The sequence below is a fragment of the Triturus cristatus genome, chromosome 7 (assembly GCF_964204655.1).
Source record: "Triturus cristatus chromosome 7, aTriCri1.1, whole genome shotgun sequence".
NCBI lineage: Eukaryota > Metazoa > Chordata > Amphibia > Caudata > Salamandridae > Triturus > Triturus cristatus.
Window position 1 is genome coordinate 788,079,822 of NC_140590.1, and position 16,090 is coordinate 788,095,911.

At 44.8% G+C, this 16,090-nt stretch overlaps 1 protein-coding gene across 2 annotated transcripts in view; it reads left to right on the forward strand.

The window, feature by feature from the left end:
• The window catches only part of LOC146810574 (hepatitis A virus cellular receptor 2 homolog), a 139,014-nt gene that overhangs the window by 105,905 nt on the left and 17,019 nt on the right, over window positions 1–16,090 (forward strand). For both annotated transcript variants that reach the window (XM_085617609.1, XM_085617610.1), the window contains one exon: window positions 4,882–5,080. In XM_085617609.1, coding sequence (XP_085473735.1) covers window positions 4,882–5,080 — 199 coding nt within the window. The remainder of the gene's footprint in view (window positions 1–4,881; window positions 5,081–16,090) is intronic.

A 16,090-nucleotide genomic window follows, 5' to 3' on the forward strand; every position in this document is an offset into this window, starting at 1 on the left:
GACCAACGACCCCCTGTCTCCATGGTCCCGCACCGCACTCCCCAGCCCCAGCGACTCGCATCTGACTCTATCACTACATCCGGGCTGGAGGAGAAAATGGCTCTGCCGTTCCAGGCATCCATATGGTCTAACCACCAATTGATCTCCGTACGAGCCTCCGCTGAGAGGGCTATCTGTTGTGCATACGAGAGACCCTTGCGTAAATGCAAAATTTTCAATCTCTGAAGGGCCCTGTAATGCAAGGGACCCGGGAATATCGCCTGAATGGACGCCGCCAACAAGCCTTCTAGGCGAGCTAATGTCTGTAATGATATTGTCGGAGAGGCAAGCACTCTCCTCAATTCCTTCCGGATAGCCACTCTCTTCCTCAAGGGAAGAAGTAATTGGCACGTGAGAGAATTGATCTGAAAGCCCAAAAATTCCATCGATTGCAATGGAATCAGGACCGACTTCTCCAGATTCAAAAGGAAACCCAGATCTTGTAACAGTTGGAGAGTCCAAGCCAGGTGACTCATCAAGAGTTCCCTCGACTGTGCCATAATTAGAATGTCGTCGAGGTAAATTATCAGGCGTACCCCTCGTTCTCTCAACCATTGGACCACCGGTCTCATGAGTTTGGTGAAACACCAAGGGGCGGAAGACAGACCAAAGGGCATCGCGGAAAACTCGAACCACTGGTCGCGCCAGAGAAACTGGAAAACCTCCTGTGTGGCGGGAAAATAGGAACCGCCAAATAGGCGTCCTTCAGATCTAAGCGAACGAGCCAATCCTGCTCTAGGAGGATGTCCCTCAGTAAATGGATGCCCTCCATCTTGAAATGGCGATACACCACCCAAGCGTTGAACTCTCTGAGATTCAACACTAAACGGAACCCTTTGTCCTTCTTCGGGACCAAGAAAATCGTGCTTACAAAACCCCGAGGATGGGGAATAGACCTCACTATTGCACCCTTTTGGAGTAGTGCTTCCACTTCCCTATCGATGAAACTCTGTTCTTGTAGGGAAAAATGTAGGGCACCGGGCACCTGACTCTGAGTCGGAGTGGTGTAGAACTCTATGTGGAAGCCCTGCACTGTTTGTAACACCCAGGGATCGACCGTAATCTCCTGCCACCTGTGAAGGAACTACGCAATACGACCTCCCACCATGCATTCTGTGGCATTCAAAATCGTTACCTGAATAGGAGTTATCTCCGGAATTTTGCTGTCCTCTATAGGTTCCTCTGTGGCCTCGACCTCGTCCACCTCTATTGCGGGAGGGGTAAAACTGCGACCTCTGACCACCTCTGCCTCTTTGTTCCGCACCTCGGGAGGTCTGGTTGTAGCCTCGGCCGGACCCTCGACCTCTAGCGCGTCCGGCCCTATCAAAAACACCAGTGTGGAACACCTTCTTGATGTTAGCCTGCGCCTTGTCTAGAGCTGAGAAAGTGGCCACGTATTTGCCCATCTCTTTGACGAATTTGTCGCCAAACAGCATGCCATTGGCCAAGGAATCCGGTTCGGTCGTGGCCATCTCCGCTAATTGAGAGTCTATTCTCATTAAGAAGGAGCGCCTCCTTTCGGTTGACAGCGCCACATTGGCATTTCCTAAAAAGCACAGGGCCCGCTGAGCCCATTCCATAATATCAGAGGTGTCCAATGGAACATTCTGGTTTTTTGCGTTGACCGCCGCGTCTAATATTTTTGTGAGGGGCCCCGAAACATCCAGTAATTTATCCTGGCACCCCCGCCAGGCTCTATCCAAACCCTTTTTCGGGTCTTTTGCGAACTTTCGCATAAACGTAGCCATATTAGGGTCTAATTCTGGCGTGTCCGCCACTTTGCCAGTCAGCGATGGTCTCGGGCATTCCGATCTCAATGTGGCGCGCACCTCCTTCTCGAAACCCTGCCGTAAGTTTACCCCCACATAATGGGCCACTTCAGGACAGGGAACCCACTCCGAGGATCGCGGATGAATAAGACTCTGAGGGTCGAATAATAGATTTTTAGGGGCCTGGCTGTCATCCGCCTTGTAAGCTGTATGCTTCACCTTTTTTGTTTTCTTTTTGGGCCTCACCGACTCCACCTCTGAGTCAGAAGTGTTAGTAGTAGACGGTAATGATTCATCCGTGGTATAAGCAGCCATGGAACCATGGTCTTTCATAACATTTTTTGCCATACGCGCCAATACTTTGGCCGAAGACTGCGAAGTGCCTGCGTCACTATGCTGGGTCTTCATTTTCCTCTTGCCATACTTAAGGAGGGGTTTAGTAAAAGGCTTGAGGGCTTTTATCAAGGCCTTGTTAACTGAACCCTGGACGTGGGTATCCAGGGCTTCCACCAAATTCTCCTCCAAGTTTTCAGGTTCCTCATAGTCCTCATAATTATCACACTCTACCCACTGATCCTCCTCTTCGGCGTAGTACGCCATTGCCTGAAGCAGAGAGGGTTGGAGGAGATTCACGGGGGGGAGCAGCCCAGGGGTCTGACAGAACCTGGTCCCTAACAAGAGCACCAACGAGAACAACCTAAACTAAAGGTTCTGTGATAAAGTCAAGGTGGAAGGAGAAACCCCAGTACACTCCCCTAGAGCAAGGCTCTATTCCGGTCACACGCTCCGGTAAGCGTTCAATTTTTGAGGCCAGAGATGGGTGCAGTCTTTCTGTTCTGTGCGCGAGGAGCCGTTACTTCAAAACTGCTGAAAACGAGTTCGCGCGCACAGGCAGAGCGTCCGGGTAACGACGCGACCGCTCTCTGCGCACGAGCGTGTCGCGTCTGCCTCCTCCTTCTCCACCGCCGCCTAACGCCTGCAACTGGCAAGCGACTCGCGCGCGCTGCGAGGCGCCACTACCTCAGCGAGACCGGAGCCGAGAGCACACGCTTCGGGACCGATCCGCCGATCACGCAACAAGTTAACAAACCTCCAGCACAAGCCTGAAATAGAAGATATTAGCGACGAATATCGTTCAAACAAATATATCCCCACACTCTACCAAACTGATAAAAGGTAAGGGAAAATCACTTATCTGCTGCTGCAGCAGCAAAGAAAGAGGAAGTGATGTCGTAATTCGGACTTTATATACTAAAGTGTTGACAGTGATTGGGGCATACTACTGGAGGGGGTTGTACTTCCGGGGTATGCTGCAGTTTAAAGTTGTTTTTATTGGCTGCTGTGTTTTGCAGTAAAGCAAAGAGAAGCATAATCAGAGCCTCCGTGGACTGCCATAGAATTAAGTTCCATAGTTTAGAGTGGCTCACGACGTCGAATGTAGCAGTTAAGTCCATGAATGCCATGAAAGTCTGGCCTTCTTGTGCTCTGGAATATGTATCGATGGTCAAACTAAGACTGAGGCACTGGTCTATGGTGCCTTTCCCATTTTGGAAACCATACTGCGCTTCGCTCAAGATATTCTTCTCCCTGGCCCACTCTTCTATCTTATGTAGCAATAGATGGCCCATAAGCTTTGCGGTAGTATCCAGCAGAGAAATGGGACTGTAGTTCTGGGGGTTCTCTTTATCACTCTTTTTGAAAATCAGCATGATTATACTAGACTTCCACGATGCTAAGGGGCCATTTCTTGCTATTACGTTGAACATGTTTGTTAACAGGGGGGCCCACAGATCCTGCTGTATTTGGAAAAGATTGATGGGGACGCCATCTGGACCCGGGACCTTCCTACCAATACATTTCCCTAGCCCAGATTTTATTTCATCAATCGTAAATGTTAAATGGCCCTTTCAAGGAAGAGCCGTGGGGGGGGTGGGGTGTATTCAGTAGGTAAGATGTCCGCAGAACCAAAGACCCGCTCGAAATGGGACACTAACGCGTCTTCTCTCACATGGGTATCCAGCATGGGATCACTGGGATTTTTAAAGAGAGGGGCATTAATTATCTTCCAAAAATCGCTACTGCTTTTGATGGTTGCTGCGTTTTCTGGGTTTTGCCATGCCTCCTCCCTCAGAACTCTTTCCCTAGCCTTCCTTGCTCCTAGGTAGTTTTTACACACAGACGAAATCAGGGCACTATTTCGAGGTTGTGCTTGAAGTGCTATGTGCAATGCTTTTAGGGATTGTGTACAGGTATGATCAAACCATCGATTTGATGGAGCTTCCGTTTTTTGTTTTGGGCGAGTCAGAGCCTTTTCTACTTCGACAAGGAATATGGAAAAGTATGGAAAAGTGAGTCGGGGGCTATCAGGTTCCTAACAGTTTAGAACATTCTCCGTACTGTTGGATATAATCAGCGGGATTAAATTGGCTTTATCGATTTGGCTCCATTTTAGTTAGTAGCCATTTTTCCTACCCAAAGTTGGTTTCTGAGTTTTTAATATGTGTGTACTATTTCACAGGGCCATTGCCAGCATAATAAAACGGTTTGTGTGGTCAGTAAAACAAGAAAATTGAGTGTCAACTTGTTCAATCAAACCCCAGGAAGTCTCTGACATCAGTACATAGTCAAGGGTAGATTCGTACTCGTTTTGGAGGAAGGTATTACAAAGTTTACCAGATATTGGGTTTACCTTGTTAATAACTTTCACATTTCTAGCAATTAGCAATCTGTTTAAGCTATTGCCATACAGAATGAGTCTGTGGGTGAAAGCCTGGATGCATGAGTGTAAGGATGAGTGACAGAGTGCATGTTATATGAGGTATGGAGTGTCTAAATGCACCAGAGACCGAAGAGGCACTTTTATTTATAAGACAAACAAATCCTTGCTCTACACTGAAGAACTATATTGCTTTATTTACTACTGGTGGGATGCTATTAGGCTATCGAGCCCTTTTCAAGTGAAGATTAACGTTAGGATGCAAATGGATTTTAAATTTGAGTGTGGATTTGCTGCTCAGTGTACAATCACTGATTTTCTCACTCTTGAACTTCCGTTCCCCCTCTGCCCCTGCAGGTTTCAGCTGCCACCCTCCCACAAGGTTTCAATGCACACCAACCAGAAGAGTCAGACAGCTCTCCTTGGACCGCAGAGCAACCCGACCTGTCTTCAAAGCACTCTCAAATCAACAACCAGGAGAAACTGTCGAAGACAAACACAACTCTTTATGTCGTGGTGCCCGTCCTGGTGCTCACCCTGACTGTGCTTGTTGCAGGTATGGTTTATTTCTAGAAGGCCTCCAGATATTCACAATTCCGGCTGCTTCAGAGGTGGCGTGTGCGTCATTTCACGTGGTCTCAAAGCTTGAGAAATATGAACCAATGAGAGTCACTGAGGAGGCAGCCATCCAGAAGGAAAGCTCTCTTATGTGAGACAAACCCTCTGAGGTACATTTTCTAGGGTGCAGGCATGATGAAAAGAGGCACAAGCAGAAAAGCAGGGTCAGCCTGGTGCCTGGAGGAGAGCGCTTCATCTGAGTTGGCTAACAGTGGCTGCTTCCGGTGGTGGCCGCCCCAAACAAAGGGTTGTGGGGCAGGAGAGAGCCACAGGGGGGGGGGGGGGGGGGGGAGGGGGTGCTGGGTGGGATTAGAAAAAATATATTTTTTTAAACGTACCTTTAGCCGCCGGCTGCCTCCAGCGTTGCGGTATGCTGGTTCTTCTCTTCCTGGTCCCAGCCCCCCCCCCCCCACAGTCTCCCATCCAACCCCCGTGCTGCAGAGCACAATAGTGATGAAGGTGTTAGAATTATCTTCTCATGTTTCAGGAAACAAAATCCACGAAACCTCCATGTGGGGCCTGTAGATTGTATATGTAAGTACTGCGGATGCTCTCCTGATTTTATTATTGTATTTTTATATTATTGTTCTCACATTTTGAATAATGGAAATTGTGTCAACTGTAATACAGAATAACTGAACTTTAAATAACATGTAGGGAGTACAGGAGGAGAGGTAAATATCCGGCCCGGGCCATGGGAGCAAAAGAAAATGGAGAGAGAGAGAGAGATAAAGAGAGAGAGAGAGAAAGGCTGAACATATACAGGTACAAACCCTTCTGTATCAGGTGCGTAAGAATGGAGTTCTAGTACTCTGTAACAGTATTGTAACTCCATGGAATATTTTTGAAGTGCTCAAAGAAGGGTTTTGGGCCCTATGAGATCCTGATGAAAAGCCAAAATGATCCAAAAAGTAGCCAGGTACCTCTCAAATGAAAGCCTGTGGTGGTTCCAATTAAATTAAATGTAGTTCCAATGTTGATTTTATCTGTTAAATGCCACCTAGAGTGATGTAAGGCCAATGCCATGGTTCCTCAATGTTCAGGTCTTTCAGTATCTTACTTCAAAGAGGAGTCCTGCATCCATGAATGACTGAAATGGTTTTCAACCAATGGAAAGAATAATAACCTTACCCTTTACACTCATTGTAATTTACTCCTTTCCTGCCAGTGTTAGTAGCCAGGCTAACAGTATTATGTATTTTCGAATAACTATTCCGACATCACTAGGACACCCAAGAAATACAATCCAACCGTGTTAGTGCTTAGTTTCCCTCTCCCACGTCTCCTAACAGCATCTACTGAATTTAACAGAAATTCATTAGGCAGGACAAACTCTGTAAAACTCACAAGTGCTGTGAAGTAGGCAATAGGAACAGGTGTGAGCTACACAAAACAATCAAATAAATACTTAAAATCAGTAATCACATACTTGTTATTGCCCTTCACCTATGATCGATTGTATTAGCTAGAATCCACTCATAACTATTCCCATTGCATTATCTTGTGGATTTATTTGATCTACTTTCACTTTTCTTTCTCATAGCCAATATATATCTGCAGCCCATGTTTTCTGTTTATACTCATGATGTCTCTTAAGTGATGTGAACCATGGTCATCTTATCTTCCCTTCACAGACTCAATCTATTTAAAGTGTATAATTCACTTGCCCCTGATATCCGTAAAATATGACATATTTAGATGCTCTGTATGTGTTCTTTTTGGTTTATTGTTACAACTGTATATTTAGGTTTCTTGCTCTATCTTACGACTGCCTACCTCCAGCAAAATTCCTTTTGAAACCGGTTTATCCTTCCACACCCTAGAGAAGAAATCCCCCTACTCAGGAGGCAGAACGGAAATGGGGAAAACTCACGCCAGACAGAAACCTTTACTCCTTAAAAATGGATAGGAAACTTACAAAAACTCAATTACAACTTCTAGATACATTTTCTAAACTGTAACATAAACTAAATAAAATAACTATCTGAAATCATAACAGACAACTAACCACACCACTTCGTCCAAACAATATTAGATATTATGAGGCAGATTTACAAGCCCCTTGCGCCACTTTTGCGTCACTTTTCCCATGTTAAAAATGACGCAAAAGTGGCGCAAGGGGCCTGTAAGTCTGCTCCTATGAGTTTGCTTTATTTTGCCGTATAAAATGATTACTACTGTTTCAGAGCAAAGCTTGAGGATAGGCCTCCGAACCATTTCCAGCGCCTTTGGCCAGAATTTTCTGACAGATTTTCTTTCCGTATTGGCTAAACTGAAGTGTCTCCTCCCTTGCGCCACACCAGAATCCAGGACATTGCCAGAGTGTAAACAACAAACTGCAAAGAGAGAAAAGCAGAAGACTAACCTTTTCCATCCCTGCTCCCAGGATCTACAGTATCATCCACCTTACCATCAGAATTGCCTCAGCCTTTCTACAATTAAAACATAGATGAGGGCCCTATATTATGGACATGTTATGTTATGGTATGTTGCCTGTATTTTGTATTGTTAAAAAATAGGAGGATATCCAATAATCACGCCACCTCCTGGGCTAGCAATCCATACAAAAAAGAGGAGGGTGAGGGCAGGAATACCTTCTTAGCACTATGTATTATCCCAAGCACAATAACTGTGTCTGAAGTGCCATTTAAATCAATTATTACAACAAACAAATGATGGACGGAATGCTGACAATGCAGACATTCTCCCCCAGTCAAGAGATCTGGGTTAAATCCATCGTTCTTTTGCCCACTACGCCACCCCAGTTCAGACATGGCCATATGCAAATCAGTCTTGATAGCCAGAAACCGGTCCTAGGATGCTTGATTCCGGTCCAGGGAAGACATGGCTTGGCAGTTCGGGCTGGACTGTTCCCATGAGGCACAGGGTCAAGACTGATTTGCATATGGCCATGTCTAAACTGGGGTGGCGTAGTGGGCAAAAGAACGATGGATTTAACCCAGATCTCTTGACTGGGGGAGAATGTCTGCATTGTCAGCATTCCGTCCATCAATTGTTTGTTGTAACGCTTTTCGCCCTAAGTGGGATGGGTATTCCCAGACGTGGGACCCGTGCTCACTACGCCACTGGAGTCAAGCTATCCTGGCTGATGACGGCTGATAGCCAGAAACCGGTCCTAGGATGCTTGATTCCGGTCCAGGGAAGACATGGCTTGGCAGTTCGGGCTGGACTGTTCCCATGAGGCACAGGGTCAAGACTGATTTGCATATGGCCATGTCTAAACTGGGGTGGCGTAGTGGGCAAAAGAACGATGGATTTAACCCAGATCTCTTGACTGGGGGAGAATGTCTGCAATGTCAGCATTCCGTCCATCAATTGTTTGTTGTAACGCTTTTCGCCCTAAGTGGGATGGGTATTCCCAGACGTGGGACCCGTGCTCACTACGCCACTGAAGTCAAGCTATCCTGGCTGATGATGGCTGATAGCCAGAAACCGGTCCTAGGATGCTTGATTCCGGTCCAGGGAAGACATGGCTTGGCAGTTCGGGCTGGACTGTTCCCATGAGGCACAGGGTCAAGACTGATTTGCATATGGCCATGTCTAAACTGGGGTGGCGTAGTGGGCAAAAGAACGATGGATTTAACCCAGATCTCTTGACTGGGGGAGAATGTCTGCATTGTCAGCATTCCGTCCATCAATTGTTTGTTGTAACGCTTTTCGCCCTAAGTGGGATGGGTATTCCCAGACGTGGGACCCGTGCTCACTACGCCACTGGAGTCAAGCTATCCTGGCTGATGACGGCTGATAGCCAGAAACCGGTCCTAGGATGCTTGATTCCGGTCCAGTGAAGACATGGCTTGGCAGTTCGGGCTGGACTGTTCCCATGAGGCACAGGGTCAAGACTGATTTGCATATGGCCATGTCTAAACTGGGGTGGCGTAGTGGGCAAAAGAACGATGGCTTTAACCCAGATCTCTTGACTGGGGGAGAATGTCTGCATTGTCAGCATTCCGTCCATCAATTGTTTGTTGTAACGCTTTTCGCCCTAAGTGGGATGGGTATTCCCAGACCTGGGACCCGTGCTCACTACGCCACTGGAGTCAAGCTATCCTGGCTGATGACGGCTGATAGCCAGAAACCGGTCCTAGGATGCTTGATTCCGGCCCAGGGAAGACATGGCTTGGCAGTTCGGGCTGGACTGTTCCCATGAGGCACAGGGTCAAGACTGATTTGCATATGGCCATGTCTAAACTGGGGTGGCGTAGTGGGCAAAAGAACGATGGATTTAACCCAGATCTCTTGACTGGGGGAGAATGTCTGCATTGTCAGCATTCCGTCCATCAATTGTTTGTTGTAACGCTTTTCGCCCTAAGTGGGATGGGTATTCCCAGACGTGGGACCCGTGCTCACTACGCCACTGGAGTCAAGCTATCCTGGCTGATGACGGCTGATAGCCAGAAACCGGTCCTAGGATGCTTGATTCCGGTCCAGGGAAGACATGGCTTGGCCGTTCGGGCTGGACTGTTCCCATGAGGCACAGGGTCAAGACTGATTTGCATATGGCCATGTCTAAACTGGGGTGGCGTAGTGGGCAAAAGAACGATGGATTTAACCCAGATCTCTTGACTGGGGGAGAATGTCTGCATTGTCAGCATTCCGTCCATCAATTGTTTGTTGTAACATTTAAATCAATTATGGCAACATATATCCAAAAGACTCATGAAACCATATATTGTCAAACCCAATTGTTCGCTCGAAGTAGGTGACGGAAGCATTGGTGTTCAGGAAGGATGTCTTGCTTGTGCTCTGGTGGATTTCGTAGGCCGGTCTTTACTGTTCTAATAAGTCTACAGCCGACATAGTAGTGTGCTGCAGCTCGACGGTAGGAGCATAAGACTTATCCCATTGTACCCTGTTGCCCCCATTTCATCTACTTTGTTCAGCTAAATGGGACAACCATCTCGCGTTGTGAATATTACCTAAAACGAGAGAAATAATTGGACATCCCTTACCTTGGGTCCTGATGAGACCTTAAATACCTTGAAGGCCGGAATGCATTGACCATTCCTTGTCTGGGAGAAGTAAAATCCACAGATAGAAATTAGGAATGAATATATCTTTGATGGGGAATTAAATCAGGAGATATAATGAAAAGACCGTGGGTCCCCATACAATATTTTGTGGTTAGGATTCAAATAGGGACAAAGGACGAATGAAACCAACATTGTATATGTTAATTTTGACATGAAAACCATTTCCGGGAGAGGCCAAGATTTACCGTAATTTTGTGTTTTGGGGGAATTTGAAAATGTATGTATATTGATGATGTTGATAAATGTGTGTCAACAAATTTTGTTTAAAAAAACGCAAAGGAAACACCAACGGTTGGATTTGGAAATATATGTTTTCATGAGTCTTCTTGGATATATGTCGCTGTAATTAATTTAAATGGCATTTCATACACATTTAGTGTGTTTGAGATAATAAATGATGCTAAGAAGGTATGCATGTATTTTTAAGCATGCTATTACTCGTTAGGGTATACTTGCACTGTAGCAGTGTGTGAGGCTAGTCTGGGGAGAGATTATTAATGAGCCATGTTTTCAGCTTCTTGTGGAATTCAAGAAGAGAGCAGGAGGCTCTAGTGAGTTGTGGGAGGTCGTTCTAGGCTTTAGGAGCAATGTATGGGAAGTCATGACTTCCCGATCCGTTTTTGTGTATATGTGGGGTGTGTGCTAGCGAGATTCAGAGCGGAGGTGCCTAGAGGGATGGTGGAATTGTAAGCACCTGTTCAAGTAGGCAAGACCTGTGTTGTGAAGTGTTTTGTACATGTGGGTGAGGAGCTTGTTGTGTGCTCTTCTGTATCTGGAGCCAGTGGACTTCCCTTAGGTGAGGTGTGATATGGGCCCAGCGTGGGAGATTGAGGACCACTCTGACCACTGTGTTCTTGATGGTATGGAAGCTTTTTGTGAGTTGGTTAGTTATTCCTGAGTATCGGGTGTTCCCGTAGTCCAGACTACCGGTGATGAGGGCTTGGTTGGTCAACATCTTCGGGGTGTTGAAACAGCACGACGCAACTGAATTGACTTGAGTGGACATGTCCAGTTTGCTGAGCTTGATACAATTCACCAACCATGAATATGATCTTGAATCATAACTCAGGCTGCCAATCCTTGTTCAGCACTCTGCTGCTCTCTAGCTTGCTTTGCACACAAGAACTACCGATACATACATACTTGGATACATAGTATGATACCTGACTGCCTAAAAGTGAGCTATGTAAAATGTAAATCCACTTCTAAAGAAACCAAGCCTACATCTAATTCCTTCTGAAGACTCCCATCCTATTATCCGCCTACCTCTTTGGCCATGGCGATCGAGAGGTATAACAACTCAACTAAAGGACTACATTTATATTAATGGCCTTCTTGGTATCAACAAATCTGTTTCAGATGACCAGGTACCAGTACTGAAGCTATCATTTTAACAGGAACTGATGACATACTAAACATATTCGATGGGAGCCATTCCTACCTCTTATCCTTTTGGAATTGATTCTGGTATTCAACACTGCTGGTCATGGATTCTCCAAAACTCTCCCGTGCCAAATTGGGCATAGATGTCTCAGTCCTGAACTGGCTCATACCATATTTATAGGCAAAAGTAGTGATTTTGTATATGATTCTAGGTTCTTGCATTTTGATGTGCCTCGCGGCTCACTGCTGGTGCCTCCTCTCTTTAATCAGTGTTGTGATCAATTTGGGAACCTATTCATAGATCATGGGTTACAGCACTGAAATATCCCTGAAGATTAACCCTGCAGATTCCATTAATAGGCCAAAAGCAAGTTTGGAAAGCATCCATGTTTGGATAACACAAAGACATTTAAAATGTAATGTTCTAAAAATTTAGTCCTTCTCAACACAATATCTAATATAGGATGAGACAAAAGTAAATAAATGTAATTTAAAGCCAAAGTATCGCTCCCAAATTGAAAACATTAAGAAAAGTCCTCGGTTTCATCTTTAATGAAAACCTCCACCTAAATTCCCACATCTAGGCACATGCTAAATCAGCCAGATTTCAGGTGTACCAACTCAAGAAAATTCAAACATCTAACAAGTTAACATGATCCCAAGATGACAGCGGAAGCCCTAGTAATTTGTCTCTTTCAATATGGTTTTCCACTCCTAACATGTCTCCGAAAACTTCATGCAACTCCTTTAAAAGCAATATCTGCATCTGCTGCCAGCAATGGACAAAGAGTAAAAAATCTCACTAAATCACACCTGCCCTCACTGTCCTTTAATGCATACATACTGAGCGCTGCTTTGTTTTAAAAACTGCGGCACCGCAAGCCATTTGGCTGCGCCACGCTGCGGCACTTCGGAGCACAGGAATTCGACATATTTACAATGATATGTCGCATTCCTGTGCTGTTCCCTGCGCTGGCGCACAAACTGCTGCCATTTTTCTGGCACAGGCACCCTTGCACCATGGTGCAAGGATGCCTCCGTCATGAGGAGATTGATTTTGTGCAGGAAGGGGGACCTTCCTGCATGAAAACAATCACTACAGGCATTTTCCTCTTTCAATGTGTGCTGTAGAATGCAGCATGCATTGAAAGAGGAAATAAACAAGGAGAAATGAAAACATTTCTCTTCGTTGCACTTTGCTAGACTACCCTTAGGGTGGCGTAGCATACTTACGCATTTCCAAGTTTACTATTCCTCGTAAATCTGGAACTGTGTCTGGTTCCATGGGTGTTGTGTGGGAACACACACAGCAACACCCATGGAACACCCTTTTCACGCAAAGTGCTGCGTGTAAAGGGGCCGTATTTACAAGGAAAGGAAAAGCCCTGCAGAATGGCTTTTCCTGTCCTTGTAAATATGAGGCAGAGAAATGCACTGCCAGTGTGTCACAAAAGTGACTTACTGGCAGTGCAAGGGCTTGTAAATCTGCACCAGGATGTCTTATGTATAAAGCCCCAAAGCTTAACACCCACAAATATCACAGAAAAACCTGTTAAACTGGAGGATTCATGAACCTAAGAATTTCGAACAACCTCCTCCTTGAAATACCTTTCTTAGAAAAGAGAACATCGCAGCAGAACTTTATCTGGCAAAGCTCCTAAGATTCCTCAACTCTCTGCCTAGTCAAATCACAAATGCTCTGGGCTCCCACATTTACATTTGCACACACAAATTCCTGATATCGTAAAGCTCCCTATCTTGTTCTTGCTCATGTACATTCACATGAACTCCTGTAACTCCTTATCTCAAACTCGCCATAGAGTCTTAGTCACAATGTGTTACACCTTTCTTAAATGACCCAATTGTCCATCTACACTGGCTACAAATTTTGAATTACTTCCCTCAGTCATCATATTCAAAATGTGTTTTTACCCCTACATTTTTTGTAAGTATGCCTATATTATGATTGTTTATATGCAGAAACTGCTATGTATTCAACGTGCGTTTGTCTATACCCACTGTGTGTTCAATATTTTATGATTTACGTCTTATTACATAAACCCAGTATCTGTTTAATATTTTTGTTTTAAGTCTTGTTTCATTCACACTGTTCAGTGCTCTGATGCTTCTGTGCCTTGTCAGCACTCTCTAAAACGCAATACAAAATATGTAGAGGAGTTGCAGAGGTGCCTAATTAAATAAATGAAGAATTAGTGATAATCTCACCATACCCCATCTTATGCATGCCTCTTCTCACTGGGTTTAACCCAATCTAAGTTGCATGTCTGTCTCACATAATATTGTTTATTGCATTTCTGAAAATTGCTAACAATTCATTTCATTGACCACAAACTCTGCTTCTTTGAACTATACCCATGCAACCTAAGAGACCATAACATTCTTTAGACCATTTTTTCATTCCACAAACCATTTGTAGGACCTCACCACTAATGATCACACCTTCCTCCTATTAATCTATCATGCCACAAAGAAACTGGAGAAAATGCATGGAATGTGTTCATTGAGAGCCCAATAAATCCACTAATAACAATCAACTACCAGGTTAACCACTAATCTTGGGTTCCGAAGTACTGTGTACTCACCATAAAGTGCTTCAAAGGTGCCTCATCAGGAGAAGTAAGTGCTGGTGCTATAATTAAATAATAAGGGGGTTAATGCTCAGGATTAGGACTGTTTGAGTCCTTGTAAGACCTATTATGTCTTTGTAAGACTAAGTGCTATTGCCAATTAAAAAAACCTTCATAAGACAAGAATACAAGTCAATACCATAAAGATTTATTAATAATTTGGATCATTATCGAAGGAAAAATATTGTTAGCCAAACCATGTATTTGCTGAAATCAAAATAGTCAAAGACATATTCTGCCCCAGGACTAACATAAGGTAAATTTCTGGAAACAAGCAATCAGCCAGAATCAAATATAAAGTCAAATGACAGACTGACTAGAGTCTGCTCTCTAAGCAAGTGCCAAAAGCTTTAAGTACATATCAAATGATGGACTAGCACAGATTCTGTACAGTTAGAAAGGCGGAAAATGTCTAAGTATAGATCAAAAGACAGACTGACATAGAGGCTTTTAGGTTAAAGGACAGAGAATGTCTGGCAAATCTCCCAAAAGAAGGAATTTTCTAGGGTTTTATAAAGCAAAGTCACACACTTGATATGGTGTGAGATGGCATAATAGGGCAGATTTATCCAATGACTGTAATGGAAAAGAACACAGAGACGTGCACATGGAAAGACTTGTTCATGTGAAATAAAACAATATACTTCTTTCTGATTGAATGTCAATGGCAACTGGTTATGCTAACTTAAACACATCTGAACTAAACGTTAATTTCGAATTATTAAAAAGTCACCTCACATAAGCGCTATATAAACCCAACTACAATACAATACAGATGTGAGCACTGGCTTGTGGAATAAGACTAGAAGGTAACAATACTCTTTCTCAAATGGCTGCCCGTTTCACTTGTGAAGTTCCCCTTGAAGATTCCACTCCATTTTGTTAGAGAAGAGCAATTTTTGTCTGGCCCACAATAGACCACTAAAGGTCTGTATTATTCCCTTTGGACCAGAAAAGCCTATGGGAAAAATGGCTGGTTCACTGTCAAGACGCCAACACTTATTAGTAGATTGGCCATCTCCTTTCATTACACAACAGCCATCCTGATCCTGTGTTCAACTGAACTCCCAATTATACATCAACATTCCAGCATGAGAGTTCCATACATGGATCTACAAGGACACCTTCATCAAGAAAAAAGAACACTCCAGATATACCACAGTAAGCCATTTATAAAGGAAGTCATGGGATTTCTGGGCTGTATATCTTGTTAATTTAACACCTTTCAACCTAGAAATGTCCCTAAACTATGGAATCTTCTTTCCTCTTGCAATCACACATCATGTTCTCAACCCTCTAAAGCACTCAAATTCATCTTAATGAACAGTTTATTTTTTTTGTAGAACGTCTGCTCTTGTCAGCTTCTTAAGGACATTATTCTCTCCTACCATTTCTCCTTAAAGTGAAAATGCTGTAATCTAGAAAAGGGAATCCTTCTCTGGGATGGGTTCCTTTAAAGCCAATGGAAGTAGCACATAGGAGCTGGGTGCTGAGCTTCTTCTTTCACGATCACTCATTGCAGGAACTGGGTCACAATATGGGACAGGGGCGATCTGGGCAGAACATAGGCTGGGCAGTTAAATAACAGTGGCCAGGGCCAGACTGGCTGCAGCTGGCACCTGGCATTTCCCCGGTGGGCCGCTAGGGTGGGGGCTGGTTTTGGGCCCCTGGGGGCCATTTTCGTTACTGGGGGCTGGGAATATCGGCTCGCGGTAACAAAATCGGCCGAAACCGGCCCTAGAAAACTGCTCAGCCGCATCCCTTCCCCCCTGGGGGGGGAGCAGGCCAAGCAGTTTGTCAGGGCCGGTTTCGGTTCCCAGTCAGGCCCTGACAGTGGCCCCCATTAGTGAAGCGGATAGCTAA